This window comes from Poecilia mexicana, unplaced genomic scaffold (assembly GCF_051168715.1).
Source record: "Poecilia mexicana isolate PSO_F unplaced genomic scaffold, ASM5116871v1 scaffold_4, whole genome shotgun sequence".
Taxonomy (NCBI): Eukaryota; Metazoa; Chordata; class Actinopteri; order Cyprinodontiformes; family Poeciliidae; genus Poecilia; species Poecilia mexicana.
The window spans coordinates 16,180,627-16,196,442 of NW_028263373.1; the positions used below are offsets into that span (position 1 = coordinate 16,180,627).

At 37.7% G+C, this 15,816-nt stretch overlaps 2 protein-coding genes across 4 annotated transcripts in view; both read left to right on the plus strand.

The window, feature by feature from the left end:
• Positions 1 to 141: 141 nt before the first annotated feature.
• tmem44 (transmembrane protein 44) lies at positions 142 to 8,543 on the plus strand. Of its 2 annotated transcripts, none has more exons than XM_015011567.2 (10): positions 142 to 482; positions 563 to 689; positions 761 to 851; positions 1,101 to 1,282; positions 1,765 to 1,851; positions 1,932 to 2,102; positions 2,224 to 2,379; positions 2,773 to 2,841; positions 2,955 to 3,098; positions 8,296 to 8,543. In XM_015011567.2, the coding sequence occupies exons 1-10, from the start codon at positions 298 to 300 to the stop codon at positions 8,479 to 8,481; spliced, it is 1,398 nt and encodes a 465-aa protein (XP_014867053.2). In that variant the 5' UTR covers positions 142 to 297; the 3' UTR covers positions 8,482 to 8,543. The 2 variants fall into 2 exon arrangements, with proteins under 2 accessions (XP_014867053.2, XP_014867045.2); XM_015011559.2 differs by having other exon boundaries at positions 143 to 482; positions 2,752 to 2,841.
• Positions 8,544 to 11,199: 2,656 nt separating this feature from the next.
• The window catches only part of atp13a3 (ATPase 13A3), a 32,944-nt gene continuing 28,327 nt past the window's right edge, over positions 11,200 to 15,816 (plus strand). Inside the window, exon 1 of one of the 2 annotated variants that reach the window (XM_015011474.2) lies at positions 11,200 to 11,512. The gene's annotated coding sequence lies outside the window, so the exon portion shown is untranslated. The remainder of the gene's footprint in view (positions 11,513 to 15,816) is intronic. The other variant, XM_015011466.2, reaches the window with a different exon arrangement.

The following is a 15,816-nucleotide window of genomic DNA, read 5'->3' on the forward strand; positions in this document are numbered from 1 at the left end:
ATACAACTTTATTTGTAAAACAAACTTAATTTACAACTTTCTTTGCAGACCCAGCAGTAAAGTGTCCAAAATGCTGATAAAGTGCAACACAATTTGCATACGTCAATATAAGTCGGGATAAATTCATCTACCCTCATTGCTTGACGGTAATTGGCTGAAAACCTTAACGTGCAGGTGCGTCCCAGGTGACCAAGCCCCTCCTCAGAATAGTGGTGATCCTTCCTGTTTGCTGTTTGTTGAGCGTCTCAGTTGCACGGCTTAGTTAGTTCGCGGAATGAGCAGAAGTTTGCAGGTGAAATGGATGGAGGTGTCTCGACCGCTGAGGATGAGCTCAGAGGAAGCTCTGCTCATTTCCTCACTAGCCTCGGTGCCTTTTGGCTTCACTCGGTCGCCAGCTGCGGGTCTCCAGATGCGGCCCATCTGTGCGTCTCCGCTGGTCTCGCCTTGCTTTCTGCCGTCCTATTGCTGCTTTCCTCCCTCTTGTAAGTACAGCGGGGTCCCCTATCCCATCCGGAGATTTAAAGAAGCAGATCTGGCAATAAAGTCGATGTTACCGTTTCAGGATCGCGTGTCAGAAGTGTAAATTAAGAGGAGATTATTCAGAAGAAACCATCACAGTCTTCTACAGTTTTCTGGGCAACCTGTGCAGCACTGTGGGAGCAATTCTGTCCAGGCAGCTTCACCTACAGGTAACATAGTTTTATTAATGCATTTCATCCGCTGCATACTTTAACCTGATGTAAATTATTTCTGTCTGTAGATTTCTATGGCTACTTTTGCTGCTTTATTGGATGCTGTGCACTGTATCTTGTGCTGCCTTCCGTTGCTCCTGTGTTGGAACTCCAAAACTCGTAAGTTAAGATAAAGCTCCATCTTTTCCAAACAATATGACCTGTTCACAGTATGCAAAAAAAAAAACAAAGTGCAGCGTAGTAGCTCAGGTGTGTAAAGCGTTGGCCTCACGCAGGGCAAACCATGTAGGCAAACCTAAAAAGGAAACTTATCAGTAAACCTCCTGATAAACACACAAATGAATAAATGGGGAATTTGTTTCCAGTCTCCCTTTAGTTAAAGAACAATTCTCCGGTGTTCTCCTGCAGAGCGGAGGCTGAGGGCGGTGAAGAGGCGCAGGAGGCAGCATTTTCTGGCTGTGGGTGTATTGATGGTGGTTGCAGGAGGGTTCCTGAAGTCCAGAGTTGATGAACCTGTAACGATTAGATCCATCAGCGGAAGGAAGCTGCTGCACAGCTCCATTCAAATCTCCAGCTGGAGCCCGATGATGGTGCGGTTGGTGTACAGGTTGAATACAAAAGCATGTCTAATTCTTCATAATTTTATTTATTGAACATGCTGGAAAACCACTCATTGTTTTTCTTCTGTTTTGGGCTTTAATTTATGTTGGTCTGCTCCATAAAATCCCAACTAAACACCTGAAAGTTTGTGGTTGTTTATGAAATGCCAATGAAAAACTCCAGTGCAGAACTGACAGATTTGGAGAGAAGTGCCATCCTTGGTGTTTGTTTTCCAAGAAAACTTCTTAGGGAAACGCTTTCTTGGTGCACAAGTGGTGTTTTTGTTGAATTATGTTTGGTATTTTTAATAGACCCAGGTAAGCCAATGGGAAACAAATTATGTATTTGCTATTTTCTGCCAGTCAAAAACTAAATTAATAATGTAACTTGAATTCAAAACTCTGTTTCCTTGGAGTTGAGGAGCCCTTGATGTGAAGCTCAAATGCTAATAATTCTCCTCATAATTCCAAAGGACAGCAAAGAAATCCTTGGTTACATCCTGGGCCTGTTGGCCTCCGTCATTGCCTGGACCTCCAGATTCCCTGCACTCTGCAGAGCAGTAAGAGACAGCACCAGAACGCCAGAGAGCCATGTTCCTAAAGCTCAGCTGCTTTCATAAGCTGTTTTTGTTTCTGTCAGAGGAGAGGACAGTACCTGACCCCGACGTTTATCGTCTCTGGAGTTTTGTGCTCCGCATCTGGTGCCCTCTACGCTGCAGCCATCCTTTTACAAGATGTCCGGTTCGGATTTCTTATCAGAGTTATGCCTTGGCTGCTGTCATCGATTGGCTGTGTCATCCTGGACCTGCTTGTATCCTTTTTTCGCAAGCACCTGGATACCATTTGTGATTTGTACATTTACAGAAATTACAAGTATAATTGCTCCTTTGCATGTTTGTTTTTAATGTTGACTTTTAACTCAGACATGACAGATTTTAGTGATCCACTGGTGCAAGATAGGAACCAGGCGGAAGACAATGAAACGACCACCAGATATGGAGGGACTTTTAGGCATGAACGCTGAACATACTGCTGTCAAGAAGCAGCAGAAAAAACAGCAAAAACCTCCATCAGCAGCACAAACAAAAGTAAGTTTGTTTCATTATTTTACATTAGTCTTTTTTTCTTGCTGTCAGAGTTTCTAATTGATTTTTGTAAGGGTTATTTAGGTAAGAATAAATAAACCCCCATGCAGTCTTAAAGAGTCATAATATTTAACTGAAAAATATACATATTTTGTCTATAAACTAGGTTTACTTTCAACAATTTAGATCTCTGTAATGACTCTCGTGAGATTACGGACAAAACGCTCATCTTCTGTATTTTGTTGTCACTCATTTACTAATTTCCTGACCAACATGGCAGTGCATTTTCTTTCAGATGTTTTGCTGTTATAATAATTAATCTTTTGTCATGTGTCATTAATTTGTTTTTTACACATATTGTGTTAAATGTTAAAGTTTTCAGTCTTTTCCTCAAAGACAAAGAATGTACAGAAGCTGACTGAGATGGGCCAATATATGGACGTCAGTGGTCAACAGACATCTAAAGTATGTAAATAATGTATTGATCCAAACTCAAAACCATAGCAACACAGGGCTAAAAACTAAATCAACACTCCTTCTTTACTGTGGGATTTTAATTTTTTATTTTATTTTCTCAGCTACTGTCGCTTAAAGAAGTGACACTGTCTAAAGATGGATTAGATGTCGGACCTCCTCACAGGATGGTGCGTGTAGTGAGAGTCAATAGTCTTTGTTCCTCTGACACATCCTATAGCTCTTCATCAGACAGCGCTGATCTGGAGGTGGGTGGAAATTTGGATCAAAAATAACTTGTATCAACTAACCAATCAAAGCAGACAATTAAGATGTGGTTCAGGTCAGATATTTCCCTTTTTTTTACCCTCATTGTGCATTGTTGACTCAGTAATGTGTCCTGCCAAAATTAAATGTGCACCTCAAACCTTTCTGCATTTCATGTTGCAACCACAAACTGTATTTTGTCTGTTTGCCCCCCTCTCCCCACAACTACATGAATGACCCTGTATTTAACTTCAACCATCTGATGCTGACTAAACCCACAGCTTGATGCTTTCACTTCCATGGGTCCTCCATTTGATAGTGTGTGTCGGGTGATGTTCAGTTATAGTCTTATTCCAAACATAATATAGTCTTTTGCATGCACTGTAGGCCGAAAGCTTCAGTTTTGGTCTCATCTGGCCAGAGCACCTTCTTCCAGGTGTTCCCCGCTTGCCTTGTAGCAAACAGGACTTCAACTACAATGTCCCTCTTCTTGACACTGTTCCTCGACTAACTTTCAATTTTATGTAAAAAAAAAAAAAAAAAAAATATATATATATATATATATATATATATATATATATATATATATATATATATATATATATATATATATATTGAAAGCTGTGGACCTCTTTTCTGTCCGCTTCGCAGTTTAACACTACCTTGTGTTTGTCTGTCACATTAAATAAAATAAACATTGAGCTTTACTGTTATGTAGCAAATGTGAAATGTTTAAGGGACATAAATATTTGCAAGTCATCATGTTAAAAAACAAAACAAAACAAAAAAACAACAACACAGCCATTAAAACATTAGGCAGTATAATGCACTTTTAAGAATTTACCACTAGGTGGTGACAGCTTGTGGATATTGGAAATAGAGGATGTCTGCTGAATATGGAAGAAAATTATAGTTGTCAGAGTGCTCATGATTCTGTGTCAACTCAATTAAACTTTAGTGTTGACTCAATTCTGAGTAAAACTTTAAAGTGAGTAAAAGTTCAAACTTTGATTTTTTTTTCTTTTTTTTTGATTATACTTCCAGATGTTGCCTTCAGTGCTGCTAGATTTCTTCTGCGTCACCTTTACTGTGTTTTTGGTCACTTATTTTATTAGTTTAAGGGGCTTATGAGACTAAGAGATGGTGTGTATCACTCATGCTTTGTTTCTTTAACATGTGACTTTAGGGGAAGTAAGTCAGATGGTGGTTAAGGTTTCTTGTAAGCAGACATTGCTCAGCATGTACATGGAACCCCATGGATGCGGTGAAAAGAGCAGTGCAGGGTTTGTATTTTAACTGTGCTCTGCAGAGTACCAATATGCCAAAGGGTCAACTATTGGCAACACAGCAGAAACCAGTCTTGTGTCAGATTGACTGACTTATGTAATTTACTATGTCTCTCTTTAAAGTGCATAGAGTCTGCAAAGGAAGTGAAATTTCAAGTTCTTCATATCAGCTAGATTCCCACAAACATTGACTCCTTTTTTTTTTTTGTCCTGCTGCAGGAATATGTAGGAGTCAGTTTATCCAGAAACAAAGGCAAACTGGGCAAGCACAAACAATTGAGGGTCGATGCTTTTTGCCAAACAGGAAAAACGCAAATGACTTGAGTTTTTTTTAGCTTATGTCTTACTTTCAAAAATGAGAAAGACTTAACAGTGTCCATAATATATTTTTAAGTGTGCTTAATGCATTTCTGCACACACATAGATTCATTTTCCAGTGAAGAATACTAGTGGCCTACTGCTGTAGATTCCAAGTAAATCTGCTTGTTTTTAGGACAAGACATTTAGAAGAAAATATAAAATTGTGTCTTGAAAAGAATCTCGACTGATCATTGTTTAGATAAAAAAAAATAAAAATCCTTAGCTCTTTGAATAAAAAGTACTGGAAGTGCATACAGAGAGTACAGCCCAGCTTTTTAAAACTTCCAGCTGCTGGTTAAACTTAACAGTGGTGGTGCACTTGGTGACATAATGTAGAACAGGTTTCCATTCAGTTTGACTTTGCGTCTAATGTTTAATCCTCACGCAAATAAAGTGGAGAGGGAGATTGTTTAATGTCATTACAATGCTTTAACATTAAGTCCTATTCAAAAAAAAAAAAAAGTGGCGACATTCTTTTTATCGTTTTATAAACTGGTCTGTCGCTGCTGCCAGCAGCTTGGTATTTCTATTGTCTTGAATGTTTCATACACATTTCTGCTGAGTGCTGCGTCTTGGCGGGAGTGGTGAGGCTGGGGGCTTCAATGATGGGTGGAATTGTTTGAGATCTACCATGTGGTCCAATTGTTCTGCTGTAATGAATCTTTGATTAAAGACCACCACTGGGCTGGGCCTGTCTGCTTAGGAAGTGGTGCAGAATGGTTGGCTTGTCTATAGGGGGCCAGTGCTACCCCCTGCTATTTTGAGAGATGTTTATGGGCTCTTGTCTGATGCCTGCTGGCTGGGAATTTAGCGATGTGGGAACAATACTTGACCTCCCGTGTTGTAGGTGTTCACCTAATACTTTTTTATTTTTATTTTTTATGAAATATAATAAAGGCCATTGAAGCAGTTGAGGTTTCAGCTCATTTTCAGAGATTAACTGAAATATATTTAACCTGGAATTATGTGACCACTTTCACACAATGATATTACATGTTATTTGTTATTAAAAATAAAATGAACAGAAGATTGTAGAAGTAGTCATCTCACAAGAGTTCTAATTAAACCAGCCAGCTTAGTTGAATACAAGCCTTTAACTGCTTCTTTTTTATAGGGTTTTTTTTTTGTTGTAGATAATCATATTATCTAGTTCAACAATTGGAGACAAGTTGAAAAACAGGAAATTGTGTTTTGATTGTCCTACTGACATGAAATTCATTCCAGATTTTCACAGCAACCCAAGTAATTCAGTGAAAGAATGTAAGTAAACAGGTTTGTTTTAAACTATGCATAATAAAGTGGAAACGCAAAAGGAGTAAATAATGAAAACATAACCACATAAAGAAAATGAGGTTTTAAGTGGAAAGCAGAGAAAGTAGCTGATTTTCATTAGAGTTTAGAAAACAACAAGCCCTGTCGGTACCAGTAGATTTCAGCCAGGTGGTTAATCCTACATTATAGTGTATGAAGAAGTTTCTGCCAGTGTATTGCACAAAAATTGTCTCCCGTTGGGTAAATGCAAAGTGCTTTCTCAAGACCTTTGCAAAACATACTGACAGCAGTAGATATAGATGTACTTTTGTGTTCTGATGTTTTAGTGAGCACGCTCTGAGCCATCGAGGGTTGGTGTGTTCTTTCCACCCGAACCCTCGTTCTAGACACCTGGATCAAATGATGGCTCACTAGCAGGCCTCGGCACAACATAGTCATGCTGTGGAGGTAGTTCTGTTCTTGAAAACTGACTTTGAACACCACTGGGGTCATTTGCATTGATTTTGAAAAATCTGGAGGTAATGCATTATTTATTTATTTTTTTCACGAGACAATAAGTGATGTACTTAACCAATAATTGTAAAGCCTACTTTGCAAGCTTACTGCACAAGATTCCACTGTGCGGGGGAAGAAAGCATGTTGAAGCTTATTGAAAATATACAGCCATATATTTGTTGATGGTGTCCTGTAAGCCATAGCCAAAACACCACCTGAAATATCTTGTCTTTCCCTGTGTAATACGAGACCCTTGTGAGAATAAAATATTTGTAACATGGATTAACGGCTATTATGGATGTTTGAGTTTTGAAGGAAATCATTAGTTAACAATTGTTGATTGTCTTTGCATTGCTAACCTTTTATCAAAAGAATCACCACTATTGTGACTATATTAATGGAAATACAGAAATGTGTCTTAACTAAAACATTCATTTATTTCATGATGCTAAAACTTGTGGTTTTGTAACCGAGAGCTTCATGACAAGTTGTCATGGCAGAGCAGCTTTGTTCAAGTCTTACCTCAGCGACTACATTGTAAAGCATTGGATTCCAGCAGCAATGAATCATGCCTTATTCTTTGGCAACCAAATGAATAAGTCTGGCTTTGACTGTTCTCAGGAGAACATCACTTGCTGGAGCGTATTGTGTTGAGTGCAAATTTTGGTGAATAGGGGATTATGGTGGTGTGTTTTTCAGAAGGTTGGCTCAGCCTGAGTTCAGGTGAAAGAAACTTTTAATGATTCAACATCCTAAAACATGTTTCTTCCTCCCAGCTTTGTGGGAAAGATTTTGGCTTGGTCATTTCAGTTCCAGAATGACTGCATGCCTCTGCACAAAGAGATGTCCACTTTGACTTGACTGAGCAAGTTTTCCCTGACCTTAACCTCATAAACATCTTTAGGATGAATTAGAGCAGAGACTGCATTCTAAGCGTCCTCGTCCCATGGTGGTGCCTAAGTGCAATTCTGAAAATAAGGGTTAAAAATTCTCATAAACACACTCCTAAGCCTTTTAGAAAGCCTATTCAGAAAAAGGCTGACCCTGTTCATCTTAAACTATGTATGAAAAATGGGATGTTCCTTAATTTCATATTCATATGAAGGCAAACCAGTGAATACTTTTGGCAATGTAGGGTGATGACTTTATGTATTTTTTTATTTTCCTTAATATACACAATATTTTTTGTCTCTTAGTGACAACCATTATGACTAACAAAATGGATATGTGATGTCTTTTTAAGCAGTTTTTTATATTTCTGATATGGGTAAAGAAAACATTTACTAAAATACTAAAAGAAAATCAGGCTATGGTTTTTATGAGGATATAATTCATTTTCAAAAAGGGAAAGATTGAAATAAAAATGTGTTATCTTAAAAGCTCTGCATGTAGACACAACTCAGGATTGCCTACTTGGGTTGAGTCATATTATTCCTGAATGAATTTCAAACATATTCTTCTGAAAATGGGCAGATATTAGACTGGAAAAAGCAGAAAAAATGTACAGAGACCTTCAGTGAGCCTGAATAAGTATTTAACAAGACCAGTATAAAAGATTACAAGAATGCCTGTCTTACTGGGAGCAAAGTCTGAAAAACCTTTGCACCGACATGGTGCGAAATTATTCTGTTACTTGTTATGTAAGAAAATATTCTAAACTCTGCAGTGGCGTGTCATGATTGCCAAAAGGTCCAACCAAAGAACTGCAGTTACTTATTACATTGCATTTTAACTTGGAGGGACATTGCATAACACAGCCCTTCCCCTGTAATTCTCTGTTTTCCAGTGGGACTTTGAAGCTGCAATTGCACAGTGGAGTAAATCAGCAGCAGAACCACAGGAGGGGGACAAGTTCCCGCTCCAAGACTGGCCAACAAAACCCGAACCCTTCAGTGTCTGCATTTGCTCGATGGCTGGACTCCCGCAGAAGAGTCGGTGTTGTGCAAATGAGAGCAGCTCTGCTGTGAGCTGAACTTCAGTGAAAGCACATCTGATATAACTGGTTTGGATTTATTAAAAACAAAGGCCACCGCTGACAGTTTTATGATTCAGTATGAATTGGAAAGCACCTTCACGTGAGATGCGATACAAACAAGTTCTGTCACTTCATAAACCTTACTGAGTTTGTTCTTGGGTCCATTCATAAACACACAGGTTCATTTTAATACATTAAAATATTGTGGAAAAGTGAACTTCAGTAATTTGATCCAAGTATCCAAATTAGAAGTATTACAAATGGAGGGATGCATTTCAACGGTCTATTTCCCTTACTTTTAATTGTGGTTTAGTGACACATTTGTAGTGGTAAATACAGTCACCCTTGAGCTCCTGAGAACTTTAATCTTCTTTGAAGGATTACAGAGAACACCACCCCGATAAACAATATCTCTCCCCCCTACTGCAGTGTAAGGTTATTGGGTCACATCCTGTATTTTGCTACTCATTCAGGTTATCAGGGCTGGACTGGAGAAAAGAGCAGATAAGGACAAGACTGGAAGGCCAGAGCTTGTTCGTCCTCTCCATTATTCATCAGCCCTTTCTGTCTGTCTGCTGGCTCAGGGGCTTTCTAAAAGGCGAGAGAACAACATATTTGGTCATTTATAACTGAGGGGACTTTATTAAGAGCTGATAACTACACAATACAGAGAGCAGAGAAAAGGTAGGAACCACACAGAACCCCTCCCTGTTACATTTCCGACAATAACTTATCTGAATTAGGAAAAATAACTAATTAGACATAACAAAGTAATTGCTGATATCACCAATAGATACTATTGTAACCTAACACCTCCTGCTCAAAAACATGACCCAGAAGGTGAACTGGGTGAAAAATCTATATTGAGGATTCTTGGATGTCCATAAATAATTGAAACACTGCTTTAAAATCTACTTAGGAGTTTAATAGTTTTTTGTTTTGTTTTTTTCTGGGTGATTTTTAACTAGATCAAAATGTAGAGTGGACCTCAAAGGAGTGAGATCCCACATCAAAATCCATAGAATTGCTCAATCCCCGGGCCTCATCTCCAAGATGGGGCTAAAGCAAAAACAAAATGTGCGTCGCACGCCAAAAAAAAGGTGGAATTCTGTTTAGAAAAAATGGAGAAGGATCTGGATTAACACATTCAAAGGAGCAGCGGGGAGCAGGCCACTCTGTTTTTCTTGGCCCGTGCGTCACTGTTCATCGAACTGAGGAGGACGTGGAAGATGCAGAGCTCATTTGAGCCTGCCGGACATTTTGTTCACCTTGCATGTTGGCTGGAGGAGAGGAGGAGGGCGTTGGGAAGATGTTCATAACTCACACCGTTCCTGGAAAAAAGTCCACCCGGAGCAAATCAGAAACAAAGCACTCATGAATCAATACTTAGCTGTTGCTGAATAACGCAGACTGCAGAGTTATATAATAGTGAGTTGCTTTAAGACTTTGGTCAAAAACGCTGAAGATCAAAAATGTGATGCAAAGTTAAATGGTGACTCTGGAAGATTATTTAAAATGTCTCTGGCCTTGATCACTTATGTAAGAATTTATGTTATTTTATGTTCAGCAATCACAAAACATGTAAAAGTCTGAAAAAGTGGATGCATTTGTATTTAGCTCCCTTTAGTCTCATATGTGTAGAAAGAATTCATTGCATTCAGTTAGCTTCAGAAATCACCTTCTAATTAAAGAATGCCCACTTGTGTGTATTTTAGTCTAAAAAGTCCTGTGAAGGGCTTAGGCTTGCCAGAGAATGATGGACATTTTCTGACAAGTGGCATCAAACTGAGGAATGACCAAGAGGACAATATTAACTCTGGAGGAGCTGCAGATCTGCGTCTGAGATCTAAGAATCTGTTGACAGGGCAACTAACTGTGGGCTACAAATTTGACCTTTATGGAAGAGTGGCAATCCTTTGTTGAAAGAAAGCATGTGAAGTTGTGTTTAAAGTTTGCCACAAGCAATATAGGAAACATAGCAAACATTTGACCACCGTGAAACATACCAAAATCATATAAGTAGGTTATAAAAAAAGAAAAGAAAAAAGCCGAAACACTTCTTTTCTGTAATGTTTGTGTTAATCATTGTTTAACATAAACATCCCCATCATGCTTTATGGTTGGTTTTCATTAGCACATCCTTAAAAGTGAGTTAGAGTTTGTGAGAAGCTGGTTGGAGCACAATACAGACCAATCCAAGAAAGAAAATCTACTGAAAGACTTTAGGTTGAGGACCACTTTCCAGCAAGACCACGCCATATATTGCTGCTAGATGTGCAACATTTTGATCAAAGTGTTAGAATGGCCCAGTCAAAGAATGAGAAAAAAGTTCAGTCTCTAGATGTGCAAAGCTAATAGACTTAGCCCAAAAGAGTTGCAGCAGTAACAGCAGCAAAGGGTAGAAAAAAACCCAAATACACGCCACACTTGTCAGATCTTTATTTGAAAAACGTTTGAAAATCACAAATCCTTCATACACTTTACAGTTCTTCATTAATGCATTGATTCTAGTTGATCTACACATAAAACGAGAAGCGTTGCAAAATAAAAAGACAATATAAATTTTATTGCTTTTTTTGCGCATACTTGCATTAGATTCGCGAATAAAGCTTCGTTTATTCCAACAACAATGTCACGCATGATTTTCGACAGTCCTTTTTATCCAGTACTTTAACGCGTGTTACAGTGAATGAATGACCCCCCTGTTTTGACTGTACCAATATTTACTTTCGGCCGCTGATTGCGTGGTTATGCGTGATGTCAGGATATGTCACTTCCTGCAGTCACGCATCCAGTTCAGTCCAGTTCGCCGCTGCTGTAGTAAAGAGCTTGGGTCTGTCTGAGAGCTGTCAACACACGGCGCGGCGGCTATCTTCCTCCACTCCGGCTGGCTCTCTACTGCTGTGGAAACATTCCTTCTACTAAACTCGGACCGCTACACGTTTCAGCAACGGTTTCCTCCAGATAACAGAGACTCTCCTCTCATTATGACACGAAGGTGATCTTCAGAGTTTCCAGGTGGTTCTGGGTGAGTGTGTTAATCTGAAATATGTTCGCGGGTCGCCTTCTGCATTACCACCATGTGTTATTTTCTCCGAAGCGCAGCTAAGGCTAAAGCGGCAATGTTAGCTCACCGATGAGTGTTCAGGTGTCTGTCTCATCCCTTGGTTTGGTTTGGCTGATGAACAGCATGTGTTACTGAAACGGTGTTTCGTTTATGAGAGAATGAGACTGAGAAGTAGGAGAAGCATGGAAGACGCATGGACCAAGTAGAGGGCTAACATCTTAGCTTGGCTAGCATTAGCCAGCTAGCACTGTGTCTTCCAGTTCAGTGACTCACAAAGTTGATATCAGGACCCCAATGTTGGCCATAAAACACCAAGTTGAGGTCTTGAAATCTCCACAGATTTAATTTGACGGATAAAACGCTAATATGTGAGCTTATTTTTTGTCATAAATGTCATTAGGTATTTTAGTAAACAACTTAAAAGAACTGTAAAGCTTCTGAATGTTAATAACATGTAAGTTGGTTAAAATGAAGACAATTACAGCCGTTCTGAAACTCGGGAATTTCTGATGATTTCAGTCTTCTTTTTAAAATTGTTCTACAAATTTGTGACCTAAATTGGAATATTAGGCTAGTTTACTGCCGGTTTTTCCTTTAGAGATTTAATACGCTGGATAAATACTCAGCAACTTTTAATAGTTTGAAGGATGTAAAATATCAGTGAGTAGGATCAATATTAATCAGTTCAATTTTAATACTTGAAAAGGAAAATATAGCGGTAGTAATAGGTTTCTTTTGACATGGACACCAGCTTTTTCTGGTGTCAGAAATATATTTGCTGACACATTTCATTTTTTATTTATTTTTTTGCTGAATTTGATTTTGACCACATTAGGAAAGTGATTGTTAGGTTGTTTTAAAAAAGTTCTTCTCATGTCAACCCTCTATCAGCAGTAAGGCTTTTTTTCCTTCATTGTTTTTTTTTTGTTTTTTTTTTCATTGAAGGAACTTATGGGTTTAAAAATAACAAATTCTGTGATTAAAAGGTGGATGGCAGCTTTAATTGAATTTCTGAATGTAACACATCTGTTGTAAGATATTGAAGCGTTGTAGAGCTTTAGGTCCTTTGTATTTTTAGAATCGTTAGAAATACTAGCAAACACTTTTTTAAAAATTGTCGAAAGAAAAGGGCTTTCAAATGACTTCGGGATCATGGTTGAATGTTGTGTTTTAAACTCAGATTTTTGGATTCCTCAATGATGGTTTTTATATCAAAACATAAAACATATTGCATATTAAGTTTTTATTTTCAGTGAAATGTTCACCTGATATTGCATAATGCTTAAGTAGTTAAGATAAATGTTAATCTGTTAAATTTTTTAAACAGTTTATGTTAAAAGTGTGTCCTTGGAAAGTCAGAATCTGACAGGAATCCCTCTGAAAGGCAGTGAATGAAGAAGTCAGTTTATCTTGGAACTACAATGTGTGTGTGATTGGAGGATCTTGCTCGACAGGAATTTAAGATAACAGGTTTTTGAATGGGGGGGGAAAAATCCAGCTGACGTCAGCCTACCGTAGTGGGGATGGAGCTGCCAGGTTGTGAAATCACAAGTCCAGTGATTGAAGGAAAGATAGCAACCACTTATCATATCTGTTGTTATTGCAGATTTAAGTGGCGTCCATAAATGAACAAAACCAGTATTGCAGTTCAGTTGGATCTCCGTATTGCCCTGGTTCACTTGGCTTATTAACAGTACTTGTTTAGCTGAAGTTTCAGTCATTGAGTCCTGACTCTCTGCCGTTCTTACTCTGTGGGTCCAATGTTTAAAAGTTTTGGAACCACACTGAGACAATGTTTCTACCTCATAGCGGTTTGTGGTAATGGCTCTGCCAACATGTACCTACCTGCCTGCTGTCATGCGTCATATTTTTAAAGAGAGAAAATAAAGAATAAACCTTGATAAATTTGTTTCTTAAAACCATCTAGTACTTTGATTCAGATTTCACAGGTGCCATTCATCTGTTTGGGTTCGTTGTTGAACTGATGACTTGTTTCCAGGCTTGTAATTTCACAGCAGTTGTTCTGCTATAGAGGTCACCATTTGTTTAATCGTGCCATTGCTGTGACACGGATTCCGCCTCTAAATTTGCTCTTAATACGTCAACCGAATCTCCATCGAAGAAATATAATTATCTCACAAATCAAAAGCATCAGCAAGAATATGTATGTAATAAAATATGCAAGAACAAATAATTTTATACAACAGACAACTTGATTACAGGCAGTTGAACAAAACTGTTGAGATGTAAACTCTGAAAAGAAGTAGATTGTCAGTTTTAAAGGTTCATCATACTTAACCTACATCAATGACGCCTTAAATACAAATAAATATTCCACAATATTTGTTTCAACTATTAATAGCTTCAGTCTACAGAAGGATTTTTTAAATGCAATTAAACAATTGAAAAGAAGCACAATATAGACACGTTGCATATTTGGTTTTACTGTTTTTCTGATATGCTTGTTTAAAATTAATCAGTAGAAAGGTGTCGGTCCAAGTCATATTTGTATATTTGCCAAGTTATGCTGCTGTGTTAATTATTAGCTTACGGCAGTTTATTTTCAAGTTCCTTGTTCATGTAACCATGTTATTGTTTTGGCAATATAGTTTTGGTCGAAGTCCACTTAGGCTGCTCGATTATGAAAAAACATTGTAAACACCATTATTTTGGTTAGTAATCATTATTTGAGACGCTTAATAATTGATGAAGTGATTATTGAAAATAAGAAACATCAAAACTTCTAATAAACAGGGCCAAGTTATTCTGACAGATTTGCTCTCATTTTAGTGCAGCTACTGAAATATTCTGTACATTGACTGATGCTCACTCTGCTACAAATATCTTAAAGATTCTTGACAACATTCCTTCTCGCAATTCTTCCTGTTGCTTCTGCACAGGTGCTACAGGCCCTTTACTCTTCTAGTCTGATAAAAGCTGGTTTAATATTTATACTTAGATATTGAGAGTGTCACAATATGCTGAATCACAGTTGGAACTTGCAACAAGGTGTGCGTGTTTTTTTTTTTTCATTTCTGTTTTATTGTTTTTGTTTGTCAAAATGTATTCCAGTTCCAGTGTTAGGAGAGCTTTATAAAATGAAAGGTTACGGTCTTTGAAAGGAGAATGTGCATTATTATGCCAGTATCAATATATTACCTGAAAATGGTCTCAAAATGACAGCATCTCCCTGTATTGCAATAATAAAATATTAAATGGGACAATTGTGAAAAGGCTTCTTTCACTCTCAGTCTATATGGTCCATCACAGTTACAAAGGACTGCTTGGATGTTACATCAAAATATTACAAATAATTTATTGTTACTGCAACATCGCTGTAGAAAATATGCATATTTTGGGATCCTGCCTGAACTGAAATGAGCGTTAGTTGATTGTTTGCTGCTACGATGCCCTCAGCTTCTAGCTTTGTAATAAATTTGTTTTCTTTATTGCAGCATAAACAGATTTAGAAGATTAACTGGTAGAAAGGTGATTTTAGTAACTAAAAAAAGACTTCATCTAAGTTGTTTCAGTTCCAAAACAGGTGTGGGCCATAAACAGCTTGAAATGGAAATAATAGTGTTTTTTTTAGCTGGAGTCTTATGTTTGCAGTGAACCCATGACAGATTAGCATTTGCTTGTTTATCGCAAATCAGTGTTATTGCAACATTTAACATTATTGCTTGTTTTCTAGTATCCTGCAGCCCAACTGTAATACATTTGGCGACTTATTTGATTATTTGACATATCACAAAAGGCAACACTGAAAAATAACTATGCAATTTTAATTAACTGTTTATTGAAGATTGCCACAAAACATGTTTATTTATATACAAGTAAAATGAATAATAAAAAAAATGTCTTGACAAAATTCTGTTTAAAAATTTGTATTTCTCCTCATTTTTACTTTGTAACTCTTTATAGATCCAGTTTGTGGGTTTGTTGTTTCCTCGTCCTGATTGTTCTGTTAGATTCAGAGATACATTGTTGTTACATTTCTTATAGGAAATGACCCTTATCTACATGCATTAATTTTTTCTTTTTTCTTTTTTGCAATATCTTTCATGTCTCTGAAGCCTTTTGACTATTTAGAAACCAGATATTTTACCCCTGCTGCCTCTAATTGCATAAATATAACTTATCTCAAGTTGTGCCTGCACAGCAGTAGGTAAGATGTCTTTCTAAGGATATTTAAACCTCTCATATTTCACATCGTGTTACCCTGTGGACTTTCTGAACACGTTCTGCTACAACATAGTTTTTAT

Coding starts and splice junctions, on each gene's coding strand:
- tmem44 (XM_015011559.2), top strand. CDS start 298: ATGGATGGAGGTGTCTCGACCGCTGAGGATGAGCTCAGAGGAAGCTCT. Junction 2,380..2,751: donor CATCAGCAGCACAAACAAAA/GTAAGTTTGTTT, acceptor TAAATGTTAAAG/TTTTCAGTCTTTTCCTCAAA. Junction 3,099..8,295: donor CAGACAGCGCTGATCTGGAG/GTGGGTGGAAAT, acceptor TCTGTTTTCCAG/TGGGACTTTGAAGCTGCAAT.